Genomic DNA, 12,072 nt, shown 5'->3' with positions numbered 1-12,072 from the left:
TTGGAGAGGCGACCCCGCCACCGTAAACATCCCCGTAAAACAAGCGAGTCTATTAGCTCAAAAAAAGACTGAACTAAATTGCGAAAATGAGCAATGACCACCCAAGAGCGACGTATGAATATGCTCGTTAAATTCAACCACTGGCAATGGCCCATCGCTCATTTTATCCGCATCATTTCATAACTGGTGGGGACCCACATTTTAAATTGCACGTCACTCCGTCGCGCAAGTAGCTTCGACTTTTTCCAACGAACGTCGAGCCAAGAAAAATGTGAGTTTTTTCAATATTTTCGTTACAAAAAATCGGGGATTTTATTTTCCGACCTGGAGCCGCGAGACTCCCTGGGGGAATGATTCCCAAATCTCTTTCCTGAAAAAAAACTTGTATGGAAATTGGAGCGATGACGGTTTCGCGGGGTGAGCACCCCTGTTGCTTTCGCGGACGAACGAGATTCCTTGGCGAAGTGTATACTTACTACGACATACGTACGTACTCGATATCGCGGCGGTACGGTCCATCGTGTTACGGTTCGCAAAAATACCTATGGGGATTGAAGCGCAACAGTGCGAATACACGAGTATAAGGGGGGCTTACCTAGAGACGAAGAGCATCTGCGCTTATGTATACACACACGGGAATCGCCAGCGAGAGAGGAAAGAGGAAGAGGGAGAGAGAGGAAGAGAAGAAAAAACGAGAACGAGAGCCCCGAGGGTGCGTGTCTTGAGATTTTAGTAGCGTCGAAGGTGAACCAAAGATAATATATTACAACTATGACCAACTCCTTTCAATACTTTGGCACGAATCAAAAGACGAAACTGAGGGAGAACATTCGGAGCAGTAGACCTGGGATGGTGCCAGTAGTAACAAATAATTATTGTTGATGATAATGACTCATGGTTTCGTTCGGTTCAAACTTTGTGGCTAAAGGGGAAGGGGAATGTTGTCGCATGAAAATCCTTCTGCGAGAGATTTTCAGATTCCATATTCTTTCGTTGAATCCTTTTATGAATTGTCCATTGTTACATTGTCAGGTGGCGACACGTCCTTGGAGCCCGGAGCGAGGTAAAAGGCGAGAAATGAACAAGCTCTGCAATCACAAAAGGAAACTTTTGTCGACTACCGGTGCAGCGAGTCCGGTTGCATCTTCGACCCCAAATATCCCGATATCTTCCTTCGAAGCCGCCACCCCGATATCAACAATGCACGTGGGTTCTCCTTCGTCCAATTCGACAGACTCGATTGAACAATCGAGAAAAGGTACGACGTTTTTTCGATTGAACGATTTTTTTTTTTAGTTGAAAACCATTTCACTCGCTTCTATCGATGTTCAACGTTTGTGCGCGTATTATTCACAGATGGACTGAGCAAGAAGAAAAAGAGAAAATTAGCAGCGACGGGGAATATTTACTCCGGCGTTTCTACTACACAACTCCCTAACCAGGCCATCGATCCAGCCACAGCTGATTCAATGCAATCCTCGTTAACCTCCAAAAATAATCAGGTATTGTAGCTTTTCACATAAATTCAAACGACATTCTTCAAGCTTTGAGTTTTCATGGAAATTTTTAACGAGGCGGTTCCGTCATTGTCCTTATTCTGCTAATAAGTAATTTCATAGTTGGAACCGATGAGAGGCGAAAAAATAGATGACAGTGTTTCCAACTCGTTTCATTCACTTGAAGGATTTACTCTTATTTATACTCGAGTTTCAATCGAGTTTGCTGATATTTTGATAGATTAATCAACGATTTAATTGGATTATCGGAGTGCGAGGATTATAATAATAACCAACTGGAATTTCAGGTGTGGCAATCGGGAAATGCTTCGCCGCAGGTTGATCGAACGAGCAACCGCGAGGCGAGTCACCGTTCGATCGACATTTGTAACCCGGTGAGCGTGCAAACGGGGGTTTGCGGTGTAGCGAATTCTCAACAGAGGCTTAATCAACAAAATATGACGAACGTATTAATGGGAAATCCCCTGATAATAAATCAGCGGGGTTTGCATCGAGTGAACAATGTGGCGCAGCAGCAGCAACAGCAGGAATCGTCGTTTCAACAACAACAACAACAACAGCAGCAGCAACAGCAGATGCAACTGCTTCATTGTCAGCAACAGCAAAATATCGTAGCGAATCAATTGACCCAGCAGCATTACGTCAATCATCAATTGGAACAACAACCGCAGATCATTAATAATCAACAAAAAATTCGCACCCTCCACAACAACGCGAAGGAGCATATTATGCCGACGAAGCAGTGTGTAACGATGGGTGATCCGAACAAAAATTTTCTTCATCAAACGGAACTGCGACAAGTTCAGCATCGTCAACCTCAACAGCACGTTTTACAGGCGGATGCTCACGGCAGGTTTCAGATCGAGATCAATCATCAAGCTGGTCAAATTTACGAGACGCAGCAAGCATACTCGACCCAAATGTCAGACGATCGCAATATCGAAAGTACGATGCATCGGAATAACATGAGAGTGGAATCTTGTCTCGACGGAGAGAATGATTTGGCGAGAAGGGGGGATCTTTTGGAGCAGGTATCTATGATCCCGAATCAATTGCCGTGTCACCAGATCTTTCAAAATGGTTTGTTGCCTCAAAATATAAACGAACAACTGGTACTAGGAACGAGACAAAGTTGTACCGAAAGAAGCAAGGTGACTTCGGATCGTAAGATTCCGCAGCATCAGCAGTTGGAAATATGTCCCCAGGTGGGAAGAGCGTCCAACGAGATTCGTAACAACGAGGCGTCTCAGCCGCAGCCGAATTTGCCAGCGTGGCAACAACATCAAATGAGAATGAATCCCGGAAATGTTTCGTCATACAAAGCTCAGCCTGGCAATTGTGCGCTCCCAGTTCCCGACGTTTCGTGCAACAGTTTCGATCGCGTCCCACCTTTGCATCACCACATTCCCCAAGTTTTCGCTTGGACCGAAGAGTTGGCGAAGAAGAAATCCAAGCCCGGTAAAGCGACCAATAAGAAGCAACGACAGCATCACAACCTCGTTGAAACGAGGTACGCGATCGGCATCGAAGCGCCAAGCTCGACCGACAAGTATGACGACTCGAAGAATCGCGTAGATACCCAAATATCATCGGTCGCTAACACCACCGGAAGTAGTCCGTCGTTTCTCGAGGATCCGAGCGGTTATCTCGCGCAGCAAACCGCGCTGTTGAATAGCACGATATCGAGACAAACTGGCGTTGGCAGTTCGCGCATCAACAATAATTTCCCAGCGAACAGCGTCGAACAAGTTGAAAATCCTGACACAGTTATTTGCAACGAAAGTGTAGAAATTTACGTTCAGCAACAGCAGCAGCATCAACAACAGAGGCCATCATCGCTTTCTGACTCGGTCAAGAATCACGCGACTTCCCCGGTGCTCGTGCACAGCAGCAGCGTCCCTTCGAACTCGGACAATTCCTTATCATTTTACAACCAGTCAGTTCGTGCCGAAAAGCCGGATACCAGATCCGCTTACATCCAAGACCAGTACGTAGACGAGCGAGACGCATATCGAACCGATCAGTCCGACGATCCGGTCACATCTTCGACCTTTGCGGAAAGATTTACCTTCAACGAAGCTCAGCGTCAAGTCGATCCGCGACCGATACAGGGTGGAACGGTTAGCACGAGTTACGGTTCCCCAGCTGGCAGTAGCAGCAGCGGTGGGAGTTTGGCTAATTCGGAAAGTCCACCGAGCTCGAATTCAGCTCTTTCGCAACCTCCGACGCCTCGGAACTCGTCCGAGCCTTCGACTCCGCAAAGTTGTTATTCCCAACCGACGACTCCCTACTCTTGCTCCACTTCGGCCATTTCTTTACCGACTCCTCCCCTCGAGCCGAGGAGCCCTGGTTTTCACAACAATTCTACGGCCACTTCTTTCGGTACTTGGAGCAATAAGCCGGCCCACGGAGGGCTTCAGGAGCAAAATATTAGCGGTGCCGGAAATCGCTATCCAACGACGACCACCGTCTCGAGCAGCATCTCACCGAGTCCGCCACCCGCTCCGTCGTCCTCGCAGACACAAATGTCACTGTCATCCGCCGAAAACGTGCCTTCCCATCTCTCGGTGCATACGAACCCGCATCCGTCCCAAAATCCGTTGGAGCTCTATCAGCAGCAGCAACAACAACAACAACAACAGCAACAGCAGCACCAGCAACAACAGGATCATTCGAATCAGCGAGATCTCGTGATTCAGCGCGGTGCTGTTGCCTCGAGCACCATAGTTACTACGATGGCGAGTGGGCACACCTTTAGTAGCAACACCATAACGTCGGTTCTTGCCGGAAGAGCGAATACTGCAACTGTATCGATCAACGCTTCCTCGTCGGTCAATCCAATTATATCAAACATTGCGGGCCACGTCAAGAGCTCGCGATCCCAGAGACAACATCATTCTAACAGCATAAACAATTTCACTACCGGAATGATATTACCCACCTCAGCTAGCGGAGCCGGGAACGTCGCTAATTCTTCGATCACCCCATCGAATACCGGTCATAATACAAGTGTATCAAAATCACCGTTGGAGATGGTCCAGAGTGTAGTGAGCAGCATACAAGTGCCTAAAACGAGTACTGCTCCAGCGGTCCAACACAGTCAACAAATGCATCACAATCATCATCACCAACACCATCATCATCATCATCATCACAATCAGCAGCAACAGCAACAACAACAACAACAACAACAACAACAACAACAACAACAGCAACAGCAATCGAATATTCAAGTTCACAACGTTCTCACGACTTCGGGAGGCGGCATGCTTAAGCAAACAACGAATACAGCGGCGGCCGCAGCAGCCGCAGCCGCTGCCGCTGCGGCGTCCTTCCCGCCTGGTCATATCCTCGTTTCGAGCGGTGGTCAGCTGATAATGGCAAGTACGGGGGGCTCGAACATCAGTGGGGTAATGCCACCCCCTCAAAATCCAACGAAAATGTTACAAAACGGTAACTCGATGCCTCCGCTTTCGGTATCTCCGATCGTAACGAATGTCAGCGCCGGTCAAGTGATGCCACCGGTCGGTGTCGCCCAGCAAATGATCGGTCAGCCGACCGTATTGGTTAATACGATACAAGCCCCGGTGCTGATTCAACCTGGAGTAATGACGATGGACGGAATCGGGCAGAACGTTCAAATCCCCCATCTAACGATGGCCACTGGGAACGTATTGCAGAACGCTCATTCGATTATCGACGCTAATCAACAAGATGCGAACCGTAGCTCGAACTTGATGAACAGACAGTCGAGCGGCATCTTGTCGCCCGTCGAGTCGAGCATGAACAAGAAAAAAGTGTATAAAAAGCGGAAAAACAATTCACAAACGATCGCTTCGATGCTGCAGATTGCTTCGTCCCAACAGAATTCAACTACGGGTATGCTCCTCCAGTCCCAGTCGAATTTCGCACAGCAAAACTTCCAGTCCGCGGGCCTCGGCGGATCGATGCTTCAAGCGTTGACCATCGTTCCCGGCAAGGGCGGCGCGCCCGCTCAGCTCGTTATGAACAGTCAAGCCGGAGGTGCCCAAGCTGCGCAATTCAACACCCAACAAATAATCACCAATTCACAACCTTCGCAGCAAATAAATTTGCTTCAACCGGTCAATCTGTTGAACGGAACGACAGGAATGATGCAAAATTTTCCGACCATCCAACAGTTCATCGTGCCCGGTCTCGGCAGCATGGTCATGTCGACCGACGGAACCGCGACCTTGTTACAGGACACCGGCAACCTTGGTATGCAGCTCCAGATACAAAACGTCAATGGACAAAATGTTTTGACACCCGTGCAGAGTCACAGCGCCGGCATATTCAGTCCGGGACAAGGAATTCTCGCGACTGGACCTGCCGGTATGGTTATCCGCGCGCCCCAAGCGAACGGTGGAAAAATAATTCAGCAACACAGCACCGGAGCACAATTCTTGTCCCCCAACGGTGGCCAGTTTCTCGTAAACGGTTCAACCTCGTTCGGTAATCAACTGAGCCCGATCGTCGCCAGTGTCAATCCCAACCAGCAGATTACTTTCAACGCTTCTCAGGTACGTCCTGCCCAAGGCCTCCAAGCACAGCAAGAATTCATACAAATGAATGGGCAAACGTTGATGGTCCCTTGCGCAACATCACAAAACATAGCTGTATCGTCGGCGGCGGCGGCTAATCAACAAAATACAACCTTCGTACAACAGAACACTACGATAGTTCAACAACAGACTACCATGGTATCGAACAGCCAAATATCGGGCTTTCAAACTGCCCCTTCGCCGGTAAACAATGCCAACAGAGTCGAGAGATCCCCCATAAACGTCGATCTCAATCAGTCGTACGTTGTCAATTCCGCTATTATAAACAAAGCCAAAAATCTTGGACAGTCCGCCGAGTCGGATATAAATCATCAACAGCATCACCAACAATTGCAACCACATCAACAACAACAACAACCACAACAACAACAACAACAACAACAACAACAACAACAACAACAACAACAACAACAACAAAAGCATCAGCAAAAGTCTCTCAATAATCATAATAATAGTCATAATAATATTGTTAATAATAATAGTAACGCTAATACTAATAATAATACAAATAATAATAGTAATGTTAATAATAATCATCACAATCGTCACCAAGATCAGACTCACGACAACGCTAATCGACAACAGCAGCAACAGCAACACGTTCTCAGTAGTACGAGCGGAAACAATGCAAAAAATCTTCGAGTCACTGCGGGCTCAGTGAACCTCGCGAAAAATCAAGCAGAACAGATCGACGATCAGCGATACAATCAACTGATGGTCAGACATTCCGTCTCAACGCAAACCGCCGTAGCAGCTGCAGCCGCTGCCAATCAAATTAACAACTCCAAACTCACCGGCCAAGGAGGCTCGCCCCCTGATACGACCACGCACAGTCCTGGTAACAGTCAACGTTCCAATAGTCCCGCCGTCGATACGACTACGCATGGAGCAGCTTCTCCCGCACCGCAACTCACTCATCATCGCCACTCTTCGTCCACAGTAAGGAAATATTCATCTTTGCTAGGCTTTTCCTAAATAAATAAGCTTTTTGGTAGCAAAAAGTGAGAAAAATCATTTCTGCACGAAGCATGATGAAAACTCTCGGAATGTTGTTTGGGTACTATTTAATCTTGAGATCACAATAACGAAAAAAAATTGCTTCACCATTTTGTGAAAGACTGATGAAATCAGGTTCATTATCCACAGTCGTAACTTGCGTCACACAATTCAGGCTAATTCTGCATTGCATTTTCATTTTCAACAGCCGATGGTTCATTGCATAACGAGTAGCGAGCCAGACTCGGCAGATCTCCAGGCAATGACGGACGATTGGAGGATGCAACAAATGGTAACGATGAAGGAGATGATAACACCGAGCCAATCCGATCGGCGAGTCCAGCCGCAGCAACAGCAGCACCAACAGCAACAACATCAGCACGACGGACAAACGTACGTCGAGTCTACCGTGTCGACAGGGATCCAGGTTGGTAGCTCCGTAGAGAATGGTGTCAGCAGAGAAGCGGTTCGTCTAACCCTAATAGATACGGAACAAGGGGCCGATACGACACACCCAGAATACACACACCCTGACTCGGGGCAGGAGCACATGGACACCTCGTCACCAAATCATTCAGTATATTCAGACAGAGTGGAAATTTCGGCGTCGGGGGATCAGCCAGTCGTCGATAAAGCTCAAATGATATTAGTCTCGAACGATCGTTCTTCTTCCGCTTCTTCCTCCTCTTCTTCTTCTTCTTCTTCCTCCTCTTCTTCTTCTTCTTCTTCTTCTTCGTACGACGAGTACAAGGATAACACATTTTCATTATACACTCGTAGTAAATACGTACCAACACTTTACGAGCATCACAACACAGAACAAAGAGAGAGCAGAGCGGTGCTCGAGCGTCAGCCAATTTTATCGATATCCGCGAGCACTCCCATCGTCCCCGAATATTATCGTTCGACTTTCGTTCCTCCGGGTAACGTCCAGGGGGAGGACGATGACGAAGACAACGACGACGAAGACGAAGACGAAGACGAAGACGAGGGAGACACTGACATTGCCGACAGCGACGATCGCGCTTACGTCTCGCATTTCAATCCCCAATTGAACGCACCTCGACAATTCGACAACAAATTCGCCAAAATCATTCAATCGGAGAATCCAGCTTCCCTCACTTTCTCGGCCACGCTACCTTACTCGAGCGACAAAGTAACAGGCTCGGATGTCCCAGTCCTCCCACAAATGTTGCCACCGACCTCCCTTTATCCCCATCTTTATCAAAACAATTCCGACTCGTGCAGTCGACGTCTTCCGCCTCCCCCGCACCAATGGCAATATCACACCGGCACCGGGTACATAAAAAATCGCGAGTCAGACGGGGGGAACCCTTGTCAAAAATCATGGCCCGAGCTGTGAAAGTGAACATTGTCACGGAGTTGTTGGATCAATTGTACATTTTCTCGATGGAAACGAGTTTCCATCAATTTTAAATCTTATCGAAGCTTAATCACGCTTTTTCAAATGATATATATATACACGATTACACTCTCACATGATCTATAGGTATATATAATAATTTGAATCAACGAATACGTACTCGACTCATATATTATTAAGTTTGTAATTAGTTCGTATTTAACATTGTTTTCACAGCTTCTCCATAGGAGTATCCAATAATCGTCTTTAGAAATTATTATTTAAAAGAAAAAGCGTACATTGCAATAATGTAATAATGAAGAAGATTATCGGGGGGATCGTTGCCCTTCGCCGGGAACGATCCTCGCAGGAAATATATTCACGATATACGTGTTTATACGTCCCGCGTTTTCTCACAATGTTTTCAATAAATTCATGCTCAAGCGAATAATTTTGTTGCCCTTTCGATTTGATTATTTAACAAAATTTCCTCAGCCATAAAAATGCGTCGTCGAGAGCATGTGTAATTCGGGTTTTTGTTCAGCCTGTTATTATTATTTTTATTGTTTTCTTGAACTTGACAATTATATTTGCATGCCGTGTTTTTCAATGGCCCAATTTTCGATCGCGTTTCGAATTATTCAACCATTCGTATGTTCCCAGTCATTCGCCACTTCTGAGCTCGATCCAATGCCCGATTTATTAAGGGCTATTTAAACAATCAAAATGAATAATCGATAGCATGCGACTGTCGTAGAATTGTGTATGAGATGATCGAGTTGTCTTTAACACAGATCTTTGCTTCGGAGACGTCGGAACAAACCGAGGGTGTGATGAGCACGGTGAGGTGCGAGAGCCGGGGAATCAAGCGAAAGCTCACCTCCGTACACAACATGCACCCGATTCTGCATGAAGACCAGGATGGTCAGTATTTTGTTATGTAATATCTTGATACAGAAAGAAAAGAAAAAAAAAATTAGGAGAAAAGAGCAAAGTATGACGTTTTCCTCGCTCAAATTATCACGTGCTTTTTATCGATCTAATTGCTGCATGATTCAAACTAATTATTCCGTATTCTCATTGCGGTTGGGGCTTTCTTACGTAAATAATCACAACTTTTTTCACTGTTCTGGTATGCTTGGTGCATGGTTGTAATTCTGGTTGGAATAATACTAACGAAAATGGTTGGTTTCCTGTTGAAAAAAATCCACTCAGTAATGCGAAATACCGACAAGTATTTTGTGGAATTTTGTCTTCAGGACTCGGAGGAACGTTTGACGTGTGTTTGGGCGTGCATGATGCATCGAAGCTTTTGAAGTTTTGCACAGAACGTTGCTCGTCGTTAATCCGTTTGTACGTAGTACAATCGTGGTCGAGAGGTGTAAAGAAAAATGTTTTTTTTCGTCACATCCTCTTTATCCTCTTTAGCAAATAAATAGAACGGTTCTAACCCATGTATAAACACAGAATATCATCGTACGAACGTGCGGTAAATGAATTTCCAGTGAACGACTGAGCGAGGGACGAATCGTTGACATCCATTCGAGACTCATCTGTAAATATTTTTAACCGTGTCTCCTCACATCTATTCGCCATAACGCTCAAAACATCAGCTTAACTCGTTGTACAACACACATACACACACACACACAAATTTATTCATTTGTTTATTTACTCGTACATTCGTCACCGGCACAATGCGGTACATAAAATAATCGTCGCATATGCAAAATTGATGACACATGTCGAGAGTGAATGCGTGTACGCTGCTAAAACTGGCACTCCCATAACAACAACCTCCACTACTACTATAACAACTGCCACTGCTGCTACCATCGCAAGTGTATAAATAATAAAAAGGGATGAGAGCGAGAAGTGAATAACGGCGTACTAGTGGAATAAAGCGAGCGCGCGAGGTTTGGATCGCTCAAAAATCTGGGATGAATTAAAATAATAAGAAATAAAAGAAAAGGAGAAGGAGATTTCTAAATAACAAAAAATGGAAAGATTGAGGGCGCTGTGATTCGCTGCTTTTCCTTTTTCGTCTGTATCCGAAAGAGCGTTAAGAGTTGAAATTGTATTTGGCCCATCAGTATCAGGCGTGGTTGATGGCGAAGACGAAGAAGAAGAAGAAGAAGATGAGGGCGCCGACAACGTGCGTGGCAAAAATTGGAAACTTGAGGTTGGACAGCTCGTTTGGGGGGCAGCGCTCGGCAGTTCGGCGTGGCCAGGCAAAGTCGAAACTGTTGGTCCGCCCGGAAGTTTAACCGTTGGCGTACGCTGGTACGGAGCCGGAGCTGCCAGCGGTTTAACCCACGTTCAAATCAAAACCCTCAAATCTCTCTCCGATGGCCTCGAAGCTCATCATCGGGCGCGCAAAAGAGTTAGGAAGTGAGTCCTCACACCACTCAATTTCTACCCCAATAACAAACACACACTCTCTATCTCTCTTTATTCAATAACAATCATCCAGCACCACCATATTACATTTTGTTACAACTTTTTATCACGAGCAAGCATTGCAAGTAAGTTATCCGCCCAAGTATTTCGAATTTATATTCAGTAATAACATTTATTATGTCGCGTCGTTTCAACGTGTGTGTAACTTGGATACATTTTTAAAACTGCACTATCCATTCGTCCGGTTACCGTACCTTTAATTAATTTGTCCGGATTATCTATTGCTCAAATCTTTTATCGTGTGTACTTTTCTCGTGTGACACTGCTTTTGACGAATTCATTTTATGATGCTATATTTGCCGCTACAGTTTGCAATTTATATACGAATTCCCATGACACTTGAAGATACGTCATTATTCTGGACGACAATATACATTTTATTCGGTCGGTTACGCATTATTCTCTGTTTTCGCATTAAAAATTCATCTGGATTATTATGTTATTCGTCCGGATTCCGGATTTGTAGCAGTACAGTGTGCTGTTTTAGTAACACACGCTTGGAAATAAGTTTCCATGATTCATTTTCGGACGAATAACATAACCTGTACGGTTTCCGGGCGACTAGCCACAGTCTTTTAAATTTTACAGAATGCCTAAACATCCGTCCGTATTGAAAAATCCATTATTTCGTATAAAATGTGTCTCCGATCTTTAAATCCGTTATTCTCGCGTCACAGTGTACACCGCATGTCGTTTCAATGTTATATTCAAACTGTACAGCACATCGTTATATTTTACGTCTCGAATTCTGTTGTTCAGCGGTTACGCTTTTCCGAAGATTGGAAGGGACCGTGTATCCGTGAATTCGATATCGTTGTTAACGGAAATTGAAAACTAACGCAACGGCTAACGAAACAAAAAGCGGTTTTGAATTTAAATAGAATCAGAGACATTCAAAAAATATGGGAAAAAGCGTTTTTTTTTTCGCTACTATGGAAAGACCGTGGATTGAAATGGTTTAAAACGGAATCGTCTTTCGCGTTCAATCGTCACGAATTATTTACTGAACCGTTATAGTCTCCACGATTTGCCCTTTCCACTCGCAACTCTTTGCTGTCATATCGCAAACTTAATCCGTTTATTTGATTACATTGGGTTGTTTGTTGAGAGGTTAATTTCTATCCGAATCATACTGAAACGTATAATTTGTTGT

At 45.3% G+C, this 12,072-nt stretch overlaps 1 protein-coding gene across 5 annotated transcripts in view; it reads left to right on the top strand.

Annotated features, from left to right (window-relative positions):
* Window positions 1-12,072, top strand: part of LOC122406989 (uncharacterized) — a 35,456-nt gene that overhangs the window by 18,481 nt on the left and 4,903 nt on the right. For 3 of the 5 annotated variants that reach the window (XM_043412905.1, XM_043412903.1, XM_043412902.1), the window contains 4 exons: window positions 1,033-1,258; window positions 1,357-1,502; window positions 1,805-7,039; window positions 7,305-8,910. In XM_043412905.1, coding sequence (XP_043268840.1) covers window positions 1,033-1,258; window positions 1,357-1,502; window positions 1,805-7,039; window positions 7,305-8,459 — 6,762 coding nt within the window. In that variant the 3' untranslated portion in view covers window positions 8,460-8,910. Of the gene's footprint in view, window positions 1-1,032; window positions 1,259-1,356; window positions 1,503-1,804; window positions 7,040-7,304; window positions 8,911-9,253; window positions 9,384-10,552; window positions 10,851-12,072 lie in introns of those variants that run through there. The other 2 variants (XM_043412906.1, XM_043412907.1) reach the window with 2 other exon arrangements.

This window comes from Venturia canescens, chromosome 2 (genome assembly GCF_019457755.1).
Source record: "Venturia canescens isolate UGA chromosome 2, ASM1945775v1, whole genome shotgun sequence".
Classification (NCBI taxonomy): Eukaryota; Metazoa; Arthropoda; class Insecta; order Hymenoptera; family Ichneumonidae; genus Venturia; species Venturia canescens.
The sequence above is the reverse complement of the archived record's forward strand: the minus strand, read 5'-3'. Positions and strand labels throughout refer to the sequence as shown.